This window comes from Mustela nigripes, chromosome 5 (assembly GCF_022355385.1).
Source record: "Mustela nigripes isolate SB6536 chromosome 5, MUSNIG.SB6536, whole genome shotgun sequence".
Classification (NCBI taxonomy): domain Eukaryota; kingdom Metazoa; phylum Chordata; class Mammalia; order Carnivora; family Mustelidae; genus Mustela; species Mustela nigripes.
Genome location: NC_081561.1, coordinates 91,312,389 through 91,333,562, shown reverse-complemented (window position 1 = coordinate 91,333,562; position 21,174 = coordinate 91,312,389). Strand labels below are relative to the sequence as shown.

Sequence of the window (21,174 nt, the reverse complement as noted above, 5' to 3'; positions counted from 1 at the left end):
TTTTTTTTTTTTTTTTTTTTTTTTTTTTAAATAGTTCCAGACCCCAAAAGTAACCTTGGGCTCTTCTGAAACCTTAGAACACATCTTGCTAATAGATGCACAAAATGAACTGCGACAAAACACAGGTGCTCACAGACACAGTTGAAAGCTGTGGCAGCTGGATGCTGAGATGCTGAGCGTAGGAAGGAACTTGCTGCCTCTTGGGCTGCTGCTTGGGCTGGGCATGGCCTCTAACCCAGCTCCCTGCAACACAAACACTGACTGCTGGTTTTACTTTTTGCCTTATTTTTGTAAAACTGAAAATCCTCTCTAGATTTCTCTGTTACAGAAACAGGTACTAACCACTGTAGGTCCTTCATAAAAGTGACGTGGCATAACACAAACTTTCAAGAAGTGAGGGATACTGTAATTTGAAAATGAACTTCCTCGGTGGCAATGTTTGGCCAAAGCTTTGGAAGTTTTAATTTCCCAGAAAACTAAACTTTAAAGAGCTATGTTATCTCCCTGCATATCAATGTAAAATAGATATTCTTTCTCACGGTTATTTTGGGTTGTTCAAGTTCTGCAAGCATCCAAAATGAATTCTGGAATTCACAAATACATACACATGCAGACATACATAAAATGAATTCCGATTCTTCCCCAGACATCCCGTCCCAGAACACATCTGAATAAAAGTAAGGTGTGTGGCATCACTATTTTAAGGTCATTAAAAAAATGTGGAGAAAGTTAATCTAACAGTTGTAACCAACAGATCTGGCACCGAGTTCTTTTTTATATATTTTATAGCTTATTTTTAAGAAACTGACAATTGCCTTGGATGTAAATTGTCCATATGCTTCTCCTTGCATCATTTTCCATATTTCATCTCTAACAGGCTGATAAGGCAGAAAAACAGAGTTCAAATTTAATGTTTAATTACAGCTTAGTGGCCTAGGTATGACATCAGCTTTTTATTTGATCTGTATTCTGTTTGACTCCCACTAATACTGTTATTTAAAAGTTCATGGGCTTTGTTTTTGTGTTGCTCTACATGATAGGCAAAGTTTTCTTCTTCAAAACAACTACAGATATGTAGGAAATTACTTATATCTAAATGCACTTAGTGTAAAACTAAGGATATAAAACAATTACAGTAATAATTGATCAGACTTATGTACTGTTGATTTGTTATTGGAAAATCCAGGGAGGGAGGGTTGCTAGATAAGGGGTCGGGGGGCGGGGTGCTTTCTCCAAACATTCTGTGCAAGAACTGCACAGGCCTTATGTTGGGTAGATTGGGTCCAGAGTCCTTTTCCCCAATCCTCTGTTCAGTGTTTTCCCTACTCTGACACTATTCAACTTAGTCTTTTCAACTCTCAAGTACTTATATATGAGAGGAATACATGAGTAAGATACATGCATGCACTCATTTGGATCAAGGGTTGAAACAGTATATGAACCACTAAATAAAACTAAAAGACGAGTCTCCTGTCTACAGTATTTTAAAGAAATACCAGCTACTCTTTCCAAATAAAGTGGGTGAGTCAAAGAGATACATTCGGCGATATTTATGTGTGCTTTTAATTTCAGATTAAACTGCTGGGACATGGACAGCCACTTAACTGGACTTCTTTGAAGCCAGATGGCCTACTGGTAGAACTACCACATCTAACCTTGCATCAGATGCCCTGTAAATGGGGCTGGGCTCTAGCATTAACTAATGTGATCTAATTTGCTGCAGAGAGGTTCATGCTGCAGGAACATGCTGGAGACTAGAAAATATCAGGGTTCTATAATTGTAGCACTTAGAGAAAGCAATTGTAAAACTGGTCAAGGAAAGCCAAGTAATTATTTAGGCAATTCAGACTTTTCCCCTCTTACTCCTTAATGTTTTTCTTAAAATTACCCATGTTAACTGCTTTACCTCTACAGTGTACTTTGCCATCAGTCTCTTCACATTGAGTTTATTTCCATGTGTGATTAAGAGGTGGGAATTTTTGTTTTATAATAGCTAGGGATTGATGGTGGTAATGACTGACTGATTTGTGTCTCCTGAATTGTGTCTCAAATTCACTTGTTGAAGCCCTAACCTGCAATGTGCCTATATTTGAAGATGGAGCCTTTGAAGGGGGTAGCTAAGGTTAAATAAAGTCATAAGAGTGAAAACCTAATCCAGTCTGACTGGCGTCCTTATTAAGCAAAGAAAGAGACACTGTGGATGCAAACACACAGAGGAAAGGCCAGGTGAGGACACAGGGAAGAGGCACCATCTGCAAGCCAAGTAGAGGCCTTAAGACAAACCCAATCTGCCAACACATTGAGCTCTCAGCCTTTGGAATTGTGAGAAAATAAATTACTGGGACTTAAGCCACACAGTCTCTGGTATTTTGTTATGGCAGCCTTAACAGACTAATACAGGTGATAGGTATATAATAAATGTGACCTAATACATATTTCCAATGCACATAGTAATTCTTTTTATTAAAAAAAATTCTTTTTTTTTCCCGTCTTGGTAATAAAACTGATATATGTTTACTCTAGGTATTTTAAAACATACAAAAATGCTCAAAACATGTTAGAAATGCTAAAGCCACTGTTTAGAATAGCACTGTTAATATTTTAGTACATAATCTTTCAGGGTTTTTGAGATAGGGTAGAGGGTATGTGGGATTGGAGGCATAGGCCAATTTTTGTAGGTGAGCTAATTTGAGCTCCAATTTAAATTAATAAATATGTTTCCTATGTTTGCCTTCAAGCAAATTGGATTTGAAAACCTAGCTGAAAATTAGGAATTCTGTTCAAATCTTGCCTAAGAATGAAGCAAAATAATGAAGTAAAAATAATATTGATTTTGATGTAAATTTAAAGAAACATGATTAGAGAACTCTCTGTCCTCAACAAAAGATGTTTAATTGGCCAGATCTTTATTTGAAGTCCTGCAGGTTCCATTTGTTACATAGTCAAATGCAGACATGTCACTGTTTCCAAAAAATGCTTCAGATAGAGAATAAAACCAAAGCACATATTTATTTCCTAAAATCATGCTATCATTGAACACTTTTAAAAAAATTACTCACTGGTAAAGTTCCTAAAATTACCAAATTTTTGAAATCATGCCAAGGTATTTATATACATAAATATATTAATAGTTCTAAATTCCAATTAATATTTTATTAGGGATTCACTTGATTAGGGATTTATATGATCCCAAACAGTATACTAAGAAAAAACAAAAAAAGGAAGTTTTGTTATTTGGTAGCTACGAGGAACCTAAATGACAAAACACAGTTCAGCATTGAACCCAACTATATAAAACAAATCTGTGATATGAGGACAATAATAATGGCAAGGATAATTAAAAATCAGATCTCTCATTACCTATTTTAAGCCAATAGTTTTATCCTCCAATCAAATAATCATTTTCCCAGAGTTATTAAAAAGGTACAAAATGGCCTGATTTGAATTTCACTAACTTCTGGTTTTCCTTTAATGACTAGAGAAATATTGTAGGCAAAACAAGCTGGATTATTAGACTGAATAATCTAGTTATTGATATTTTAAATATGGATACCACTGTATTAAGATTCTCTCTTTTTTATGAGTACCATATTCAAGCAACACAATTCTAAAAGGTCAGGCTATTCAACTAAATATGAATCAAGACAACAGAAGACAAGACAGATATTTTGCCTGCTGTTCATTTCAGTTTTGTAAGTGAAAAAACTCATTAGATCAAATCTTCCTACTTTCCAAGCAAATAATGGTCTTATCAAATTTTTATATATACACAGTAACAAACACATTTATACAAGTTTGAAGGAGAAAAAGTAGAAGCAGTTTTAAGTAATCTCCATTCAACCAATTTACTGGGCTAATGATGCTCTCCATCTTCCTGGAAAAGCATACTGATGGTTCCTAGGGCAAGCTACATGTTTCCTGTTAATACACTTCTATCTGGCACACCCTTCGATTTCTACTTGCTGCAATCAGTGTATGTTTACCAAGCTGAGTTGAGTTTGTTTCTATAGTGGGTTGAAGAGTATTTCTTAACAATTCATGTTCACCTGGAAGCCAAGAATGTGATCTTACCTGGAAATGATGTCTTTGCAAATGTAATTAAAGTAACTGTTGAGATAAGATCATACTGTATGTAGGTGGGCCCTAAATGAGAGCATGCTTGTAAGAGATACACAGACACACAGAGAAGGCCATGTGAAGACTGAGACAGAGACTGAAGTTTGCTGCTTATAAGACAAGAACACTTGGGCCACCAGAAGCTGGGAAGATCAAGAAAGGATTGAAGTCTTCCCTAGAGCCTTCTGAGGGAGCATGGTCCTGCTGACACCTTGATTTTGGACTTCCAAGGAGCAGAAATGGTGAGAGGATAGATTTCTGTTGTTTGAAGTCACTCAATTAGTTATAATTTGTTACAGTGGCTCTAGGAAATGAAAAGTTATCAAACTGATCATGATAGTTGAACTTTTTATCATGATTATACAAACTGTGATCATGTGAGTTTGAAGAGTTGTAGTCTCAGCAAAACCCAACCTGAACTTTGGAAAGACTAGATAAAAATGTGTTGCTTTTTTTAGGGGAGTATGGCTGGCTGTCAAAAGAACATTTGACTCTTGATCTTGGGGTTGTGAGTTCGAGCCCCATGCTGGGTAGAGATTATTTAAAAATAAAATAAAAAAAAAAAGTGTATTGCATTTAAAAAAAAATTAAAGGTTTTCGTAAATTAATTGTGGGCAAAACAGTTCTAAAAGATTGGAGGAAAATATAGCAAAAACCTATAAAAATTTAGTATCCTGGGTTCCCAACTATAGCATGTAATACAATTTTGCAATTTGTACAAGAAAGATAATTGGAGGGCATCTTTAAGTAGACCCTATACTAAAGAGACCTTATACTAAAAAGACAAGACCTGGGTCCTACATTAAATAACTGACAAAGAATATTTGATTTTTAGTTAAAATATATAAAACGTTTTTTTTTATAAAAAAAGTTTTTTTTTTTTTTTAAAGATTTTATTTTTCTGAGAGAGAGAATGTGTGCACATGAGTAGGGAGAGGTGCAGAGGGGGAAGCAGACTCTCCACTGAACCGAGAGCCTGATGTAGGGATCTGTCTGACCTGAGCCAAAGGCACACGCTTAAACAACTGAACAAACCAGCCATCCCTAAGAATGAGTTTTTGGTGCACAATACCCTGCTTTAAGTGACCTTTTGGATCAACCAAACAACTAAGGGTCTCCAATAAGAGGGCTCTTACTGTACTAGTTGAAGACAAATTTAGAATGTCTAAGCCCCAATAGCTTCAAATACATGTGGTTTTTTACCTTGTCATCTCTAACTGCCACAACTCCAAAGATGTAGGACTCCAGGTAAAAATTTTCAGCTGACCAGGGTTTGATTCTTTTATAAGGTCACACCTGTTCAGTCTCAAATATTCGTTGAATGAAATCCTGGGTTAATACTGCTGGAAGAGATGCATGCCCTATTACACAATACATTAACTAATTTTCTAAAATGTAGTTTTTCAGTTACCCTATTAGAAAATAATATCACTCTATTCTGTCAAATTTTGAAGAGAAGCATTTGCTCTTCTTACCACTTTTACATCTCTTTTTTCTTTTCTTTTTTTTAAAACACTGTAGACACAGAATACCTAGTGGTTGGCTTTGGCCTTGCCTGCCTCTCCTTGGAAGAGACTTCAAAACTAATTTTGTACCTTCTACTACACTCAGCTATAATGTTATGCTTGAGGAAAATAAAGCGATGTCACTGAAAATATTCTTATATTACTGAAAATGTATCTACTATATGGATGATTCATATATTTCTCCCCTAATTACTCCTATAAATATAGAATATAGATTTAACTAGAGACAATGAAATATTTCTTTTCAGAAGGAAATGTTACTTATTTTTTCTAAACAAAAAAGTTAAAAGAAAGCATCAGTTATATTACCAGTTAAAATAAAACTTGAAAACTAGCATATTCTCCCAAAATAAGAGCAAAAAATGCTACGGGACAAATAAAATTAATGGCTCTAAGGTATTAACTCAACAAAACCACATTTTACTAAAATATTTTATTGGAATAAGATATTTACTGTCTCAAAATCAATACAAAGTTATTAAAATTATTTACATAAAAATGAATGAAACTATGTAGCTAATAATAGCTGTTGAGTAAAGAGCATCAGCACAATTTTAGCCTCTAAATCAATACCTAATTTTCTAGGAATTGTTAACAATAGTAAAAAAAAAAAAAAAAAAAAAATTACTGATCACGGTTGTTAAATTCACTGATTTCCATAAAAAGAAAAGTCCTTCATCAGGTTTATTAACAATAAATAATTTATACCTTTGAAGAGTAACTGAAGAAAAGTCTGATTCCCTCATCTATACTTCAGTCCACTGAACTTTATGATTAGTTAAGAAGTACATTTTTTTCCAAACTTCACACTTAATTCTCAAACATATTTTTTTCTCAGTATTAATGTCAATGTATATTACATTTCATATAATAGTAAAAAAGTATCTACACTAGTTTTTAGTTTGGAATTAATAGCCACGGTGTAACAAATATTTGCACTGTGTACACTCAGATATACCCACAAAAACTAGTCTGTTGGTGACCTGACTTTAAAAAAATATATTAAGATGCCAAATAAAACTATTTTATTATGAAATGAAGACTTTGATTAAGAATATATTTTTATTAGGCATTTTGGTAACAAATCATTACCCTATATGTAGTTGATTTATTCAGTGTATTTTTAAAAGTAAATGAATTCCATTGTAGTTTTTCTGGAAGCAAAAGAAATCACTTCTCCAGTTGCTGGGGAGTACTAAAAGCTTCATACACATTAGCAGCAAAATCTTTCACTTGCTCCATCATCAATAGATCCTAGCAAAATAAGAGTAAAACATTACAATTTTTAAGAAGTATAGATCATTTGAATCCATATCTGCAATTTGAGCAATAAATTTAGCTCTAAGTTTTATGGCACTAAGGCCAAAAAGAAAATCATTTAAAGAAGGGAATACTTTTTCTTATAATAAAATCTATGAGATACTTATTGTTTAGGTTCTTATGTGAATGATGGTATGATAAGTACTCAAGTGTGACTTTGAGAAGATGACCCCAAACAGTCTACTAATGGAATTTTATGTGTGCCAAGGGCTAGATACAAATCTAAAGGTACTTTTGCTAGAAGCTGATGTAACATGGATGTGAGATATATTACTTTTTTAGAAGAGTATTTATTTTTTTAGAAGATCTAACATAGAATACATGTAGTATGTCATATATTATTGCATATATGTACATAAACTGCACATAGACACTTTAGAAGGATTCTTAAGAAATTTGAAAATGTAAGAATAAGAAAAAATTACATTTTTATTTTCATTAACCTTTAACTAAAACCTAGTATCTTTCAGTTATGAAACTGCCAACCAACTATGATAGTATTAGCATGGCCTATGACTTTGTCTTCAATAGAAATCAGACATTTTCATGTACGATAGTTGTGGCAGTTGGATGAACTGCTGTTATAGCTTGTTATTTAATGCATGAACAAAAAAGCAATACTTCTTCATAAATTTGATTTTAAAAAGCATCTTGAAAACTGTTTATAATTGGTTTTCTTTAAAACCCATGTATTTTGTAATACACATTTATAGATATTTTTCAGAGAAGGGGCCTGTAGGCTTCACCAGATTGTGAAAAGATCCATGACAAAGAAGCATGGGAGTGACCTGGTGAACATCAGAGAAATAGTAAGTAAAACGGTCCTTTGTGTTCTCTCTTAAGCATCAGAAAACCCAAGTGATCTGTACACAAGTCTTGATCTCAATAAATTCATGATTCAATTCTCTGAAGGCAATGTGGCATTTTAACTCATAGAAATTATGGTTAAAAGAACAGGTGGGAGTCTTGTCAAGCAATAGTGTAGTATATTAGTTTAATCTACCTTCAGTCACACTCAAAAACTTTAAACAATATCAACGGTGTTTTTATTAGGTTGAAATCTTTTGTTTTCATTATAAATTATTCAGATTTTAATTAATGTAGTGTATGAATTACTTAAGGATTGAAGCTGGTAGTGGTATATTATGTATGCCTGGTTGTATTTATCAGTCGTTACTAAGACCAACAGCCTACTGACGAAACTAGAGACTTTTATGAAAGTGGAGAAAGGTAAAGTGAAGGTTTAAATTCCAGAAGTTACAACCTTTTTCCTCTCACTGATACTAAAAATTTAAACTAAGTTTTTGATTAAAAAAATTGAGCTGAAATTAAACTTCAAGTGAAAGGAGATCAGTCTCCTTCACTCATCCTTCTGCAGTCTGAACATCTAACCGTCACGGCTGAGAAAGATGACACAAAAGACTGAAGAGAACAGTGAGGGAAAATAAGCATGTGAAGGACAAACTGATGAAACTATACACAAAAAGGAAGAAACACAATCTGTGGTCTCAGTGCTTTTCACATTCCCAAGTGGATAGTACAAGGAATATAGTCTGACTTGTCTGAGACACAGGTTACTGAGAAGTTGCCACCCTGACACTTCAGCCTTAGCGTCTCCTCACTGTCCATTATTGCAGTAGTTTGGAATTGAGGTGTATTACAAACAAGTTTTACTTTTTTTTTCCTTTTAAGTAGTTCCACACCTCATGTGGAGCCCAGCATGGGACTTGAACTCATGACCTGAGCTGAGATCATGAGTTGGAGGCTTAACTGACTGAGCTACCCAGGCACCCTGCAAACAAGTTTTTACTTCTAATACAAGTTTTAGTCTTTTAAACCAAGTATTCTAATCCAAGTTTGCAAGTGACTCAGAAAAACAAAAACAAAAACAAAAACCCAACAAAAAACTACATAGATTCAGAGTTACTATTTCAATAATAGTAGTCTTAATGCATTCCAAAATGCTTTTTGGGAAGGGTGGAGTTATGGAGTTTCTAAGAAAGGACACAGTACTGTCTTATGCCGATTTTCATGAGATTATTGGTACACTATTAACAGTCATATTTATTAAATTTAGAATGCTTTACTTCTCCACAAAAGTTTTTTTAGTTTTCCTCAAAATTTGTGGAACTGGATTACTGATCTCACAGCTCAATCTTATCACCAATAGTTTAAGGCAAAATATTAACATAGTAAGTTCAACTGACCACCAGAATGTATGTAGACTAAAAATGCAGGCTAATTGCTGTTGGACCTAACATGGAGAAAGGTATTCCCAACCTCATAAATTTGTCATGATACCCTATTGCTCTCATGGGGCATTCTACCACACTCTACGTGTGATTTTAAGTTTTTGGTTTCTTTGAACATAAATATCACAGGAGAGAAATGTAATTTTATTTCAGACAAATATAACCACAACCAAAGATACAATTTTTTTTAACAATACCCCCAAACTTTCTTCTTACCTGAACAAAATGACTAGGTGTTTCACTGCAAACTGAATGGATCTGTCCATTTACTATTGGAATTATTTTAGCTAGTGGCAAGCTGACACTGGAAAGACTGAAAAATCATCATAGTAATAATTATTTTCTGAAATTTTCTTATGGGAACTTAACATTTTAATTATAGTGCAATACAGTCACTGAAGAATACTCACAAAAACGTATTAAGAAAATAAAAATCACACATAATTCTACCCCCAGAAATAACTGTAACTGACATCATGGTTAGTTTCTTCCAGTAATTTTTATACATATCTATGCTTTTTTGTGTTTTTTAAACATAAGACTATAACCTCCCCAGCAATATTGTTTTGTATTTTTGTTATGTCATGAACATTTTTCCATCTCACTAAAAGTTCTTCTAAAGTTTTTATCTAGTTTTTTTTTTTTTTTTAAAGATTTTATTTATTTATTTGACAGAGAGAAATCACAAGTAGATGGAAAGGCAGGCAGAGAGAGAGAGAGGGAAGCAGGCTCCCCGCTGAGCAGAGAACCTGACGCGGGACTCGATCCCAGGACCCTGAGATCATGACCTGAGCCGAAGGCAGCAGCTTCACCCACTGAGCCACCCAGGCGCCCCTTTTATCTAGTTTTTAATAATTATAAAGCTAATTCATCCTCTAGCTGTGACAATTTAGATCTAGCTCCTTGGAGTTGGGTGTTTAAGTTTTTGCCTCATTTTCCTTAAATAGTTTCTTGTATTAACACAGAATTACTGGGTCAAAGGATATGATTATTTATTTGTTTGAGAGAGAGCAGAAATTGGGGGAGAGACAGAAGGAGAAAGAGAGAGTTCAAGCAGCCTCCCACTGAGGGCAAAGCATGAGGTAGAGCTTGGTCTCAGGATCCTGAGATCACTACCTGAGCCCAAATCAAGAGTTGGACGTTTAACTGACTGAGCCACCCAGACGCCTCAAGTGTATGAATATTTTTAAGGTTTATAATGTATATTGAAAGATGTCCACTGCTGCAGCAGTGTGAGAAAACCTGCTCCATTATGCCTCTTTCTACATCAACCATGAGTTTTTAAAAAAATCTTGATAAAGAAGTCTTGATATGTCTGATAGATCAAAACAGTATCTTACAGTTTTAGTCTGTGTTTCTCTCAATTACCAGCAATGTTGAATGTTTCTCCTCCCTACTCCAGTGAACTACACCATTATCTATCTGGCTATGTAAGAGGAGACTTAGGCACTTCTCTATCCTGACTATATCAAATCCCTCCACAATCCTAAATATTACCTAAGTGGGTCTACCTCTCCCTATGGCCAAACCTAATCCAGGCTAAGCAGTTTCTCTTGTCTGGACTATAGCAGTGACCTTCTAACTTGTAAGTGCTTAACAATCATTTTTTTGGTGAATAAATGAATGTGTGATTACGGATGACACAGTGACTGTTAAATGATGAAACAATTTGTAAGCAATGATGAAATAATTTTTGCGTGTGGGTTACAGATGTAGCTTTATTACATTAAATGAAACATTTCATATATTTATACCTGAGGCTACATTAGAAATTTCCTTTTAAACATCATGAAAATGCTGAAGCTATGTTGTCTAACCAGTATGCTATGCTGAGATTTGAGGCAATGTATAAAAAGAAAAAGCAGTGTAGAGATTTATGTGTTCCTGTGAAAATTACACATTATTGTCCTTTATGATAGCATTTTCCAAAATCTGTCATGTCTTTACCTGCTTGATGTCTCTCTTTGTACATTAATTTTTCTTCAATAGAAACTGAAGACACCACTATCATACATGTCTATTTTACTCACTGTATTATCCCAGTACTTAGTAAAGGGCCTGACGCACAGTATGTGCTCAATATGTACTTGCTGAATCAATTAATAGAAGTTAATAGAAGTCTTCATTCATCCACTGCTATATCCCACCCCGATTCTCCTTTCCTACTTCCTTCTCCACAGAGCAATCCAAATGATCCTACAATGTAAATTTCATCATGTAACTCTCCTGCCACTTCCCTTTTGGTTTCCCCAGGACTCTCAAGATGACAACCATAATCTGTATGTGCTCAGTTCTCCAACTTGATCTCACAATTCCCCTTTTCCTATTCACCTGTTTATTTTTTTTTTATTGTTTAAACCTCCTGGCTTTTTTGGCTATGTGTATGGTACAAAAGGGTCTAAATTTATTATTATTTTACATTAGTCATTGTAAAATGACTAACTGTCTTACTGTTTACTAAATAATACATCTCTTCCTCACCTCATCATATACTAATTTCCTGTATATTTTAGAACCTGTTTCTGGATTTTACATACTATTCTATTGGTTTATCTATTATGAATAACATATTATTCTAATAATTTCACCTTATATGTTTTATAAGGAAAGTATATTTGTTGCTTACTTTTTCAATAATTTTTTGAATATTATATATTACGTGCATATGTTAAATGTATATAGTATTATGGGAATATATACATATTAATACACAGACACACACACACACACAATTTGATCTTGTATTAGTTAGCATCACTTTTCAGTTGATTTTCTTAAAGGTTCTAGACTATTTTGTCTCTTTGACAATAACTGAAAATCTATTTTCTTGACTTACAGTGATGGCTAGAACTTTCACTACATTTTAAATAAAAGGAATAACATAAGGCATAATGGAAATATTTCTAGTATTGAATTATGGAGTATTAAGTTGAGTACTGATACAGAAGAGAAAAAACTTAAGACAGATATCTACTGAATACCTAGTGTGTGTAAGGAAATATGCAAGGGCATTAGATAATCTCTGACTTTGAGAGATGCGTTAAAATATAACTGAGGAAACATGATTTGAGGTGAAAAATGTAGGTTGTATGGGAAAGTAAAATATGGAAAACTGTAGGAGTTTAAACTACTGGCTGATGTGGTTATAACAAAATTTTTGTAATTCTTTAGGGTATCAGGTCAAGTATTTGTATTAAAACAACGATTATAATTCTTTATCCCTACTCAGGAAATAACTAACACCTTGCTAGGCAGAGATTACAGTGAAGTTTTATTAATTGGAACAACCTGATTTAGGGAGTATACAGGGGCTGAAATTTATTTTTGTATAACTTAAATCTAAAAACAATTTAGGGTGATATTTAAATTGTTAAAGAAAATAAATGTTATTGCTCTAAGTATTCCAAATCCTCAATGTTAATTGCGAATTATTCTTTTTTATATAATAAAGAAGGGTTCCAGAGAACTGAGTAAATAATTTCTTACCCTATATATTTACGAATTAAATTGGACATTACACATACATACTGCATATCACTTACTGTTTCTTTTCATTTTAATGGACTAGTTTATAGTCAGTTAACATTGGTTTAGTACTTATTGTTTTCTGAGTCTAACATAAAAATCTACAAAATAGGTTATTAAAGAGTATAAATTCTGCTAGAACACCCAAAATATTCATGCCAAAATAAGAATGTAATAAAATCATATGACTATATGACTTAGAAATAATTGTGATTAAAATTACTAACAATTGCACTAACTAAATACTCCCAATCCTACAAGAAGAGCTAAAAATGAATATATTATGTAGTTGTATAAGTAAGAAATAATTCATCAAATGGGAATTTATAACAAGACTGCTTGGTTATTTTAATGTCCAAACTATTGAATTATGTGGGCCAATTATGGTTTATAGTAATTAAATACATTTTCAGTTTTATATTCTAAAGAGTTAAAAAAAAAACCCAAACTCACAAACTGGAACTGGAACTGGAAGTTGGCTTACAGAAGGGTAGTTTCACTATTTATTTCCATATAGTGGCAAAATTTGGGGAAGAAATGAAATTTTTAATATTGAATCCACAAGGGGCTTCTACAGAGTCATTGGTTTAAGGGAGTTTAATTTGTTGACAAATGATCAACCAAATTTGGAACAAAAAAACCACATCCAAAGCACTCTTTTATTAGAGTATTCATTAGACACATAACATTTTTTGTCATCTTACCTACTCATGGAGTTGCTATGTTGAAGGTCCTGTTCAGTAGGTCGAAAGAACTCAGCCATATTGTCTAGCAGTCTGCTAAAACCTCGGTTTAAACACGTATTCAAAACTGTACTAAAATCTGGACTATACAAAATAAGAAGGATAAATTGCTTTTTAGATTCTCAATGGAAAAGGAAATAAATTCAGTAACTATGTTGTTATATTTGACAGCCACCAATATTTCTACTTACAAACTACTTTTTATAGCCTAAAACACTGTAAGATTATATCAAGGAACTAATCTTTAACAATGAAGCATAAAAAGTGAGCTTATTATTTAGCACAACACAGTGATTTTTTGAGTTTTTTTTTAATATCATCCAGCATTTTGTACAATGAGTTTTCAAAAATATCAAAAACAGTATTACTTCTCTCCAAAGAACATTGTTTTAAAAAAGATTTTATTTATTTGACAGGAAAAGAGAGAACATGAGCAGGGGGAAGGGTAGGCAGAGGGAGAAGGATAAGCAGACTCCCCACTCAGCAGAGAGTCTAATGTCAAGAGGCTTGATCCCAGGACCCTGAGAGCAGGACCAGAGCTGAAGGTAGATGCTTAACTGACTGAGCCACCCAGGCACCCCTCTTTAGGAAATTCTTGCAGAGGAATCATCTTATAGTCACAGATATTGGTTTGCTTTACATACTGTGTCATGACATCCCAGTGAGACAGAAAATTTTATTATCATGTACAGATGAGAAAATGGATACTTAAGAGATGAGGAAATTTATCCAAAGGTATGTAATTAGTAAATGGGAGAGCTAGAATTTGAACCCAGGCTTTTTTGATCTTAAAGTTCAAGCTCTTTTGTTACATTATGTAAGTATCTCACAAAACCTCTTTTTTTTTTTTTTTTTTTTTTTTTTAAGTATGTTCCATGCCCAGCTTGGAGCCCAGTCTGGGGACTGAATTTACAACCTTGAGATCGTCTATCCAAACAGGACAGCTAAAGAGTCAAGATCAAGAGTTGGATGCTTAACTTACTGAGCTACCCATGAGCCCTAAAACCTCTTTGATATAAAGAATAATATATATGTGTTATAAAGTTAGAAATACCTAGTTGAACAGATTAATTTGATTTTTGACATCTAGAAATCTCAAGTGCATGGGAGTGTTGGGCAAGGGGCTATACATTTGGGAATTATTAGCATACAGATAGTTGTTAAAGCAATGGGGGAATATGAAATTACTTGGGACAGCTGAGGATGAAATAAGAACAAATACCTTAGAAAACTAATGTTTGTAAGAAAGAAGGATAAAGAGGAAACTAAGAAGAAATAATCTGAGAACGTGGAGAGAAATTAGGAGATTACGGTCATGGAAGCCACTTGAGAATAGAATTTTAAGAAAGGCTTGATCAACAGCGTTAATTATCAGAGAATGGCCAAGTAAGACGAACATTTTTGGCTGGATTTGGCAAGAGATCAATGATGACCTTTTCTAGAAGAATTCTGTCGAGTGATTTGGTGGAAACTGGAATAAGAAAATATGTGGAAATGGCTATTGTAGAAAATCAAGAGACTAGAACTTGATGAATCATACAGTAGATTCAGTAGCTGAGTTAAACTTCAAATTTGCTGATTTTTGTCATGATCAAGAAAATATAAGTGGAGACTATAATTCCTCTGAAAATAAAACTAGAGAAAATGGTTCTAAATTATCTTGAGGATAAAAGAAACTTTGATATACTAACCACTTAAGACTGGTACTACTACTCAGATTCTACAATGATAAAATCACCTCAAAGAGTTTAAGTGGCTCAGCCAATGCTGAACAGCTGATGAACAGGAAAGCCAAAACTGAATCTAGGTCTTCCAGTCTTCCACTGCATAGTCTGATGCTTTCTCCATTTTTAACACTCTGGTTGTCTTCTGGGTGACTTAAAACAGTAATAGTCAATTTGGGGAAGATGTGAAATTTTTATCTCTCAAAGTTTTAGGGACATTATAGTCTATCCTGAGAGGATTAGAGGATTAGGGGGAGTATTCTCAAAACTTGAGTGTGTGTGTGTGTGTGTGTGTGTGTAGGGGGGGAGTGTACACACATTGCATATGTGTGCGTGTGGTATATATGAGGACTACCTGGAGCTGGCTGTCTCTGGCTTGAAAGTGCACTTCTCCCCAACTCCTCAAGTCAGTATCAAGTGATTTCAAGTTGGTAGTCAGAACTGCTGCCGCAACAATTTCAGTTTCTGGTTTGTTTGTTTGTTTTAAAGAGCTAGTTGTTAAACATTTACTAATACACTGAGTATATCAGAATCACCCCTGAGAGCTTTTCTCAAAATATAAATGCTTACTATCTTCGAGTCCCTCAACTAGTATTTCAGAATCTCTAGGCTAAGGAAGTAGCTTGAGGAAGGCATGGACATCTTGATAAAAATCTGTTTCTCTCATCACCTTAATAAAAGAAACATTAGATAGGAAATGCTACCTGAAGACAGGGAATAGATTCAAAATGTAATTTTAACAAGATACTACATTGCATATGTCGTTTAAGAAAAGCTAAAAACAGTCATAAGTACATTCTAAACAGAAACACATTTTCTGTTACATGCAGTATACGTACCTTTCCAACATGTCTCTAGTTTCATTGAGTAGTTTAATAGTGGTAACATCTCTAGGAGAAAGCCCGCAGGCCTGTGAAATTAAAATGCTATACTTTAGGGTTTCAAATATTAGCACAAAGTTATGACAAAACTAATCATATTAAAAACCCCAAGAGTTCAGGAAATCTACAAGTCTATGTTTTATTAAAAATCAAGAAATGAGTTTTTTAAACTCAAGAAAACTGTAAAAGTTCTTATGTATAGGTGAGTACTATTTAAAGCACGAGTCAGAATCTTAGTTATTGCAAATAATGTTGCAATAAACATAGGAGTGCATATATAAAATTAGTGTTTTTGTTTTTTTTGTTTTTTTAAAGATTTTATTTATTTATTTGACAGAGAGAGATCACAAGTAGGCAGAGAGAGAGAGAGAGAGGAGGAAACAGGCTCCCTGCTGAGCAGAGAGTCCGATGTGGGACTCGATCCCAGGACCCTGAGATCATGACCTGAGCCGAAGGCAGCGGCTTAACCCACTGAGCCACCCAGGCGCCCAAGTGTTTTTGTTTTCTTTGAGTAAATACTCAATAGTAGATTTACTGGCTCATACAATACACACACACACACACACACACACACACACACATACTTGTGTGGGAATATTACACAGCCATAAAAAAGGATGAGAAGATACCGTTTAAGACAACATAGATGGACATAGAGGGTATTGTGCTAAGTGAAGTAAGAAAAAAAATACAATATGGTATCACTCATATGTGAACACAAAGAAATGAATGAAACAAGCAGCAGAATATGACCTACAAATATAGAGAACAAACTGATGGTTGCAGAGGGGAGGGTTGTGAGGGGCTGGGCAAAACGGGTGAAGGGAGTGGGAGATAAAGGCTTCTAGTCATGGAATAAGTAAGTCATGAGAATAAAAAGCACACCATCAGGAATATAATCAATATTATAACAGAGGTGTATGGGGACAGATAGAAATTATACTTGTGGTACAGCATAATGTATAGGTTTATGGGATCACTATTTTTTTTTTAAAGATTTTTATTTATTTGACAGAGATCACAAGTATGCAGAGAGGTAGGCAGAGAGAGAGAGAGAGGAGGAAGCAGGCTTCCTGCTGAGCAGAGAATCCGATGTGGGGCTGGGATCACGATTTGTACCTATGAAACTAACGTAACATTGTGTGTCAACTATACTAAAAAAATGAGTCAAAGTAAAATTATACTTTGTAAGATCCTTGTTTATTTGGCCTCTCTCAAGCACATTTCTAGAATACATTTACAAAGAAAAAAAGAGTACTTTGAGGTTCCAGAGGCCTGGGATTTTTTCTTTTTCTTTAATTGGTAAGACACTTTATCAAAATCTCCATGTCTTTTTTCATCATGTCTAGTCTCGTCTGGGGCTGTGTGTGTCCTTTCAGTCTAAAGTTTCAGGGTTTAACTCAGTACAGGTAAGATTGGGTCTGTCATTCCTTTCTTCACCTGTTCTTCTTTTTTAGTTCCACTGTTGAATTTTACACTTGATCTTAGCCAAAAGGCCTAGAAGTGATCCACTGTTGAATTTTAAAATTTGGAAACCGTTTTATCATTCCAGAGTTTTTTTTTTTAATATTGCATCTTCTTGAGAAGAATTTATAAGTTTTCTCCTTTTTCTTTCATTAATTCTGTTTCATCTATTTGCTTATTCAGTTTAGCCTCCATCCTATAGGTCATGGGGTTCCCCTAAATGGCTGCAACCCTTTCTTTGGCCTAGTCATGAAGGCAAGGTCTCTGGACACCCAAACAGGACTATCTTTGGGGGTGGAAAAACAGCTGGCATTGAAAACCATGGTAGTCTTTGTTCTAATGGGGCCTCTAGGACAAGGTATAGCTTAGAAGCCTCTTGGGTTTAAGGTTTCTCCAGTTGTCAAGTGAGATATTCTTAACTGTAAAGAATGGTATAACCTGCTTACATAGGAAAAAACCCCAATATTTTAAAATGAGATATATAACCTGCAATCTTTGACATTTTTCTTCTTTTTTTTAATTGTAACTTTATCTCTACACCCAAGATGGGGCTCAACCTCATGACCTGAGATCAAGAGCTGCATGTTCCACTGACTGAGCCAGACAGGTGCTCCAATATTTTTCTTATTCTTAATCAATGAATAAATCACAACTGCCCAGAACACACCTGTATGGAGCAATACCATAGTTGATAACTGTTAGATCAGGCTTTATTTGTTTCTCAAGTGGATGACTAAAATTTCCTTTAGTCCATTTTGATATTGCCTTCATTGATTTATTTAAAAAGCAGATTGTGTAATTGTGGTATTGGTCTATAAATTGAAGTTCATTGGTCTATAAATTGAAGATCTTGATCATGATCTTGTCCCAGCTATCAGCTCTATCTTCTGCTATTTGGTCTCATATAATATAGTTTAGCCACATGAACTTTTCTCATGAGTTCCTCCAAATATAATGAAAAGGTTTTATTCATTTTTTATATGACTCATATATCACAGTGTCTTTCGCATAACTAATACTCAATAAAAATTTGCTGAAATCTAAAATTATGTTTCTAATTAGAAATCAGTCATAATTGCTGTTTGTTTTGTAAATTAATGAGGTTTTATTTAAGTTATTGGAATACAGGCCTTTTATTTAATTTTTCTTTAAAAATTTTATTTATTCTGTGAAGTGTATAAACCTGGAGATTCACAGACCTGTACCCCTGGGGATAAAAATATATGTTTATAAAAAATAAAAAAATTAAAAAAAAAAACAATGGCACCAGCAAAAAAAAAAAAATAATAATTTTATTTATTTATTTGAGAGAGAGAGAGAGACAGCAAGAGAGGGAATACAAGCAGGTGAAGTGGGAGAGGGAGAAGCAGGCTTCTAGCTGAGCAGGGTGCCCGATGCGGGGCTCACTGCGGGGCTCGATCCCAGGACCCTGAGATCATGACCTGAGCAGAAGGCAGATGCTTAACGACTGAGCCACCCAGGTGCCCTGGAATACAGGCCTTTTAATCACGAGTCTTTCAAGAACCTCAGAAACCTAATTTCAAGAGATAGTAAAAAATTTTTTAAAATATAGAATAACTGGTTTGGTTAAATGGTTATGAATTAATCACCTGAACTGCTAATGGAGTTTCTTCATCTGGCATCATATAATGGCATAATAAAGATTTGGATCCATCTTTATTAATCCAAGAAGAAGATTTATGCTGTTCAACTAGATTTCTGATTTCTTTTAGTTTTTGTTCCAAGTCCAAAAGAGACAAAGAATGTTTAAGAGAAACGCTAGAAACAGAGAAAAGGGAATTGGGATAAATTGAAACTATACAACACATCCTATACACACTCTTTTTTTAACAGATTGCTCTCTGAGATCCAGTCAAACCTGAAACTGCTGACTGAAATCACTAGAGTAGATTAAGAAATCAGTCATAAGTTAAGTGTCTTTATTACAGAGCCACATCAAGTCTTGCTGTAGATTTCACAAGAAAATTTCCACTGTAATTATAGAAAGTACCAGTATAAATGGAAGATAAAAGGCTCAGAGGCAGATTTTAAAGTAGGTATTTTATGTTATGACCCAAATATTTCTGGTTTGTTTGGAAGTCAATCAATAAACAAACATTAAACCTGTTGCCTTAGTATCAAAAGGTTGGCACTAATGCAGAAAATGGATTCACAATGCAGTATCTCAGGGCTGTGTCTATATAACGTTACAAAGAATTTTACAAACTACCATTTGTCAAATCACCAGCTTCACTAGAACAATTCTAATTTTTCTTTTATTCACCAGAATCAGGAAGTCAGAGAAGCCAAAGCAAAATGCCTTACCTTCCTAAAATCTTCTGCACAGCTTGTTTAATGACTGTGATCAATTCTGTCAGGCCTATTATTAAAGGAAAAACAAACATAAAAGCCTTGTTCACTTTAAGTTCCTCAATAATAAATATGAACAAATTAAAATTAGTTTCCAAGTCACAAATAATCTCACCATCTCCAAGGAGGTGTTGAATACTTGACAAATATTGCTGTTGGACATCTGGGGGAGCAAGAACTGTCTGTACAAAATAGAAACAAGGCTAAATTATCTAATACTATAGTAAATAATCTTTACTTACTATAAATATATACTATATACGTTTACTATAAAGCATAACTTGAGCTGAGACTTTTCAGGACCTGAAATGATAGAAAAAATAATATTCTTTAACCTAACAAAAAGTCTAGTTTCAAAATATGAAAAATCATGCTAGAAGTTTATAATCACATGATATATAAAGATACTTATTTTATAGAAGTTATCAGGGTAAGTAATATTCAGTTAAATCCAGTTAAATCTTAATACAAAAGGGATTATATATGTTAAGTTTATGAAACTTACAGTGCCATTTTTGCCAACTGCTGCATTATCCAGGTAAATATATCCACCAATTATGTTTAACTGGACTCGCAAAAGAACCACCAGCATACAAGTACTGTATACTGCTACGATACTTCTTGTGAAACCTTCACAGAGAAAGATAACCATTTGGTACTATTATTAAAACAAACAAGTAAAATCACAAACTGTCCCTATGATTATTCTTTTTTACAAGATGACTTTAAGAAATACATTTGCAATTGTTTCAAGTACAAAAATATATCAATTCAAAATAGTCATTGTCTATCTCCTTACAACTTGTTTAATGTAAATTAGGTATGATATCTTAATTGAAAAAATAACTAATAAAAGCAATAATCAATATATTGAGTAAAGAGTTATATATTATTAGTTAGAAAGGAGAACACAAAAAAACCTGGGAAACACTGAGATTTGCAGCCTCAGAACTCTGAGCTGTTCAGGGAGCTAGCTGAGAGCTGAGAGTAGAGGGCTGAGCATGGAAGAACTCCAGTTTGCAACAGCAGGTAAAGGAGGCTGAGACCATCTAAGGGCTGGAGAAAGGTACAGATGGGGGACACCCAGAGACTAGCTTCACAGCAGCCTGGAACAAAGTGTTCAAAACAGAGGAGAAAGCAAAGGTGTTAAATGCTGCCAAGAGGTCTGGAAGGAGGAAATAGATGAGGAATAGATAGGAAGTAGATTTAGTAATACAGAAGTTACTATTGGTGTTTGTGAGATATGTTTGGGT

General features: G+C 34.1%; 2 protein-coding genes across 2 annotated transcripts in view; one reads left to right on the top strand and one right to left on the bottom strand.

Moving 5' to 3' along the window:
- The window catches only part of FUCA2 (alpha-L-fucosidase 2), a 19,154-nt gene extending 17,001 nt beyond the window's left edge, over positions 1–2,153 (top strand). Inside the window, exon 7 of the mRNA XM_059400864.1 lies at positions 1,573–2,153. Within this exon, the coding sequence (XP_059256847.1) occupies positions 1,573–1,713 (141 nt within the window). The 3' untranslated portion in view covers positions 1,714–2,153. The remainder of the gene's footprint in view (positions 1–1,572) is intronic.
- A 4,532-nt stretch (positions 2,154–6,685) lies between these two features.
- The window catches only part of PEX3 (peroxisomal biogenesis factor 3), a 33,702-nt gene continuing 19,213 nt past the window's right edge, over positions 6,686–21,174 (bottom strand). The window contains exons 5-12 of the mRNA XM_059400862.1: positions 20,427–20,551; positions 20,037–20,103; positions 19,877–19,931; positions 19,162–19,330; positions 16,046–16,116; positions 13,444–13,566; positions 9,431–9,527; positions 6,686–6,896 (exon numbers count right to left, since the gene is read on the bottom strand). Coding sequence (XP_059256845.1) covers positions 6,813–6,896; positions 9,431–9,527; positions 13,444–13,566; positions 16,046–16,116; positions 19,162–19,330; positions 19,877–19,931; positions 20,037–20,103; positions 20,427–20,551 — 791 coding nt within the window. The 3' untranslated portion in view covers positions 6,686–6,812. The remainder of the gene's footprint in view (positions 6,897–9,430; positions 9,528–13,443; positions 13,567–16,045; positions 16,117–19,161; positions 19,331–19,876; positions 19,932–20,036; positions 20,104–20,426; positions 20,552–21,174) is intronic.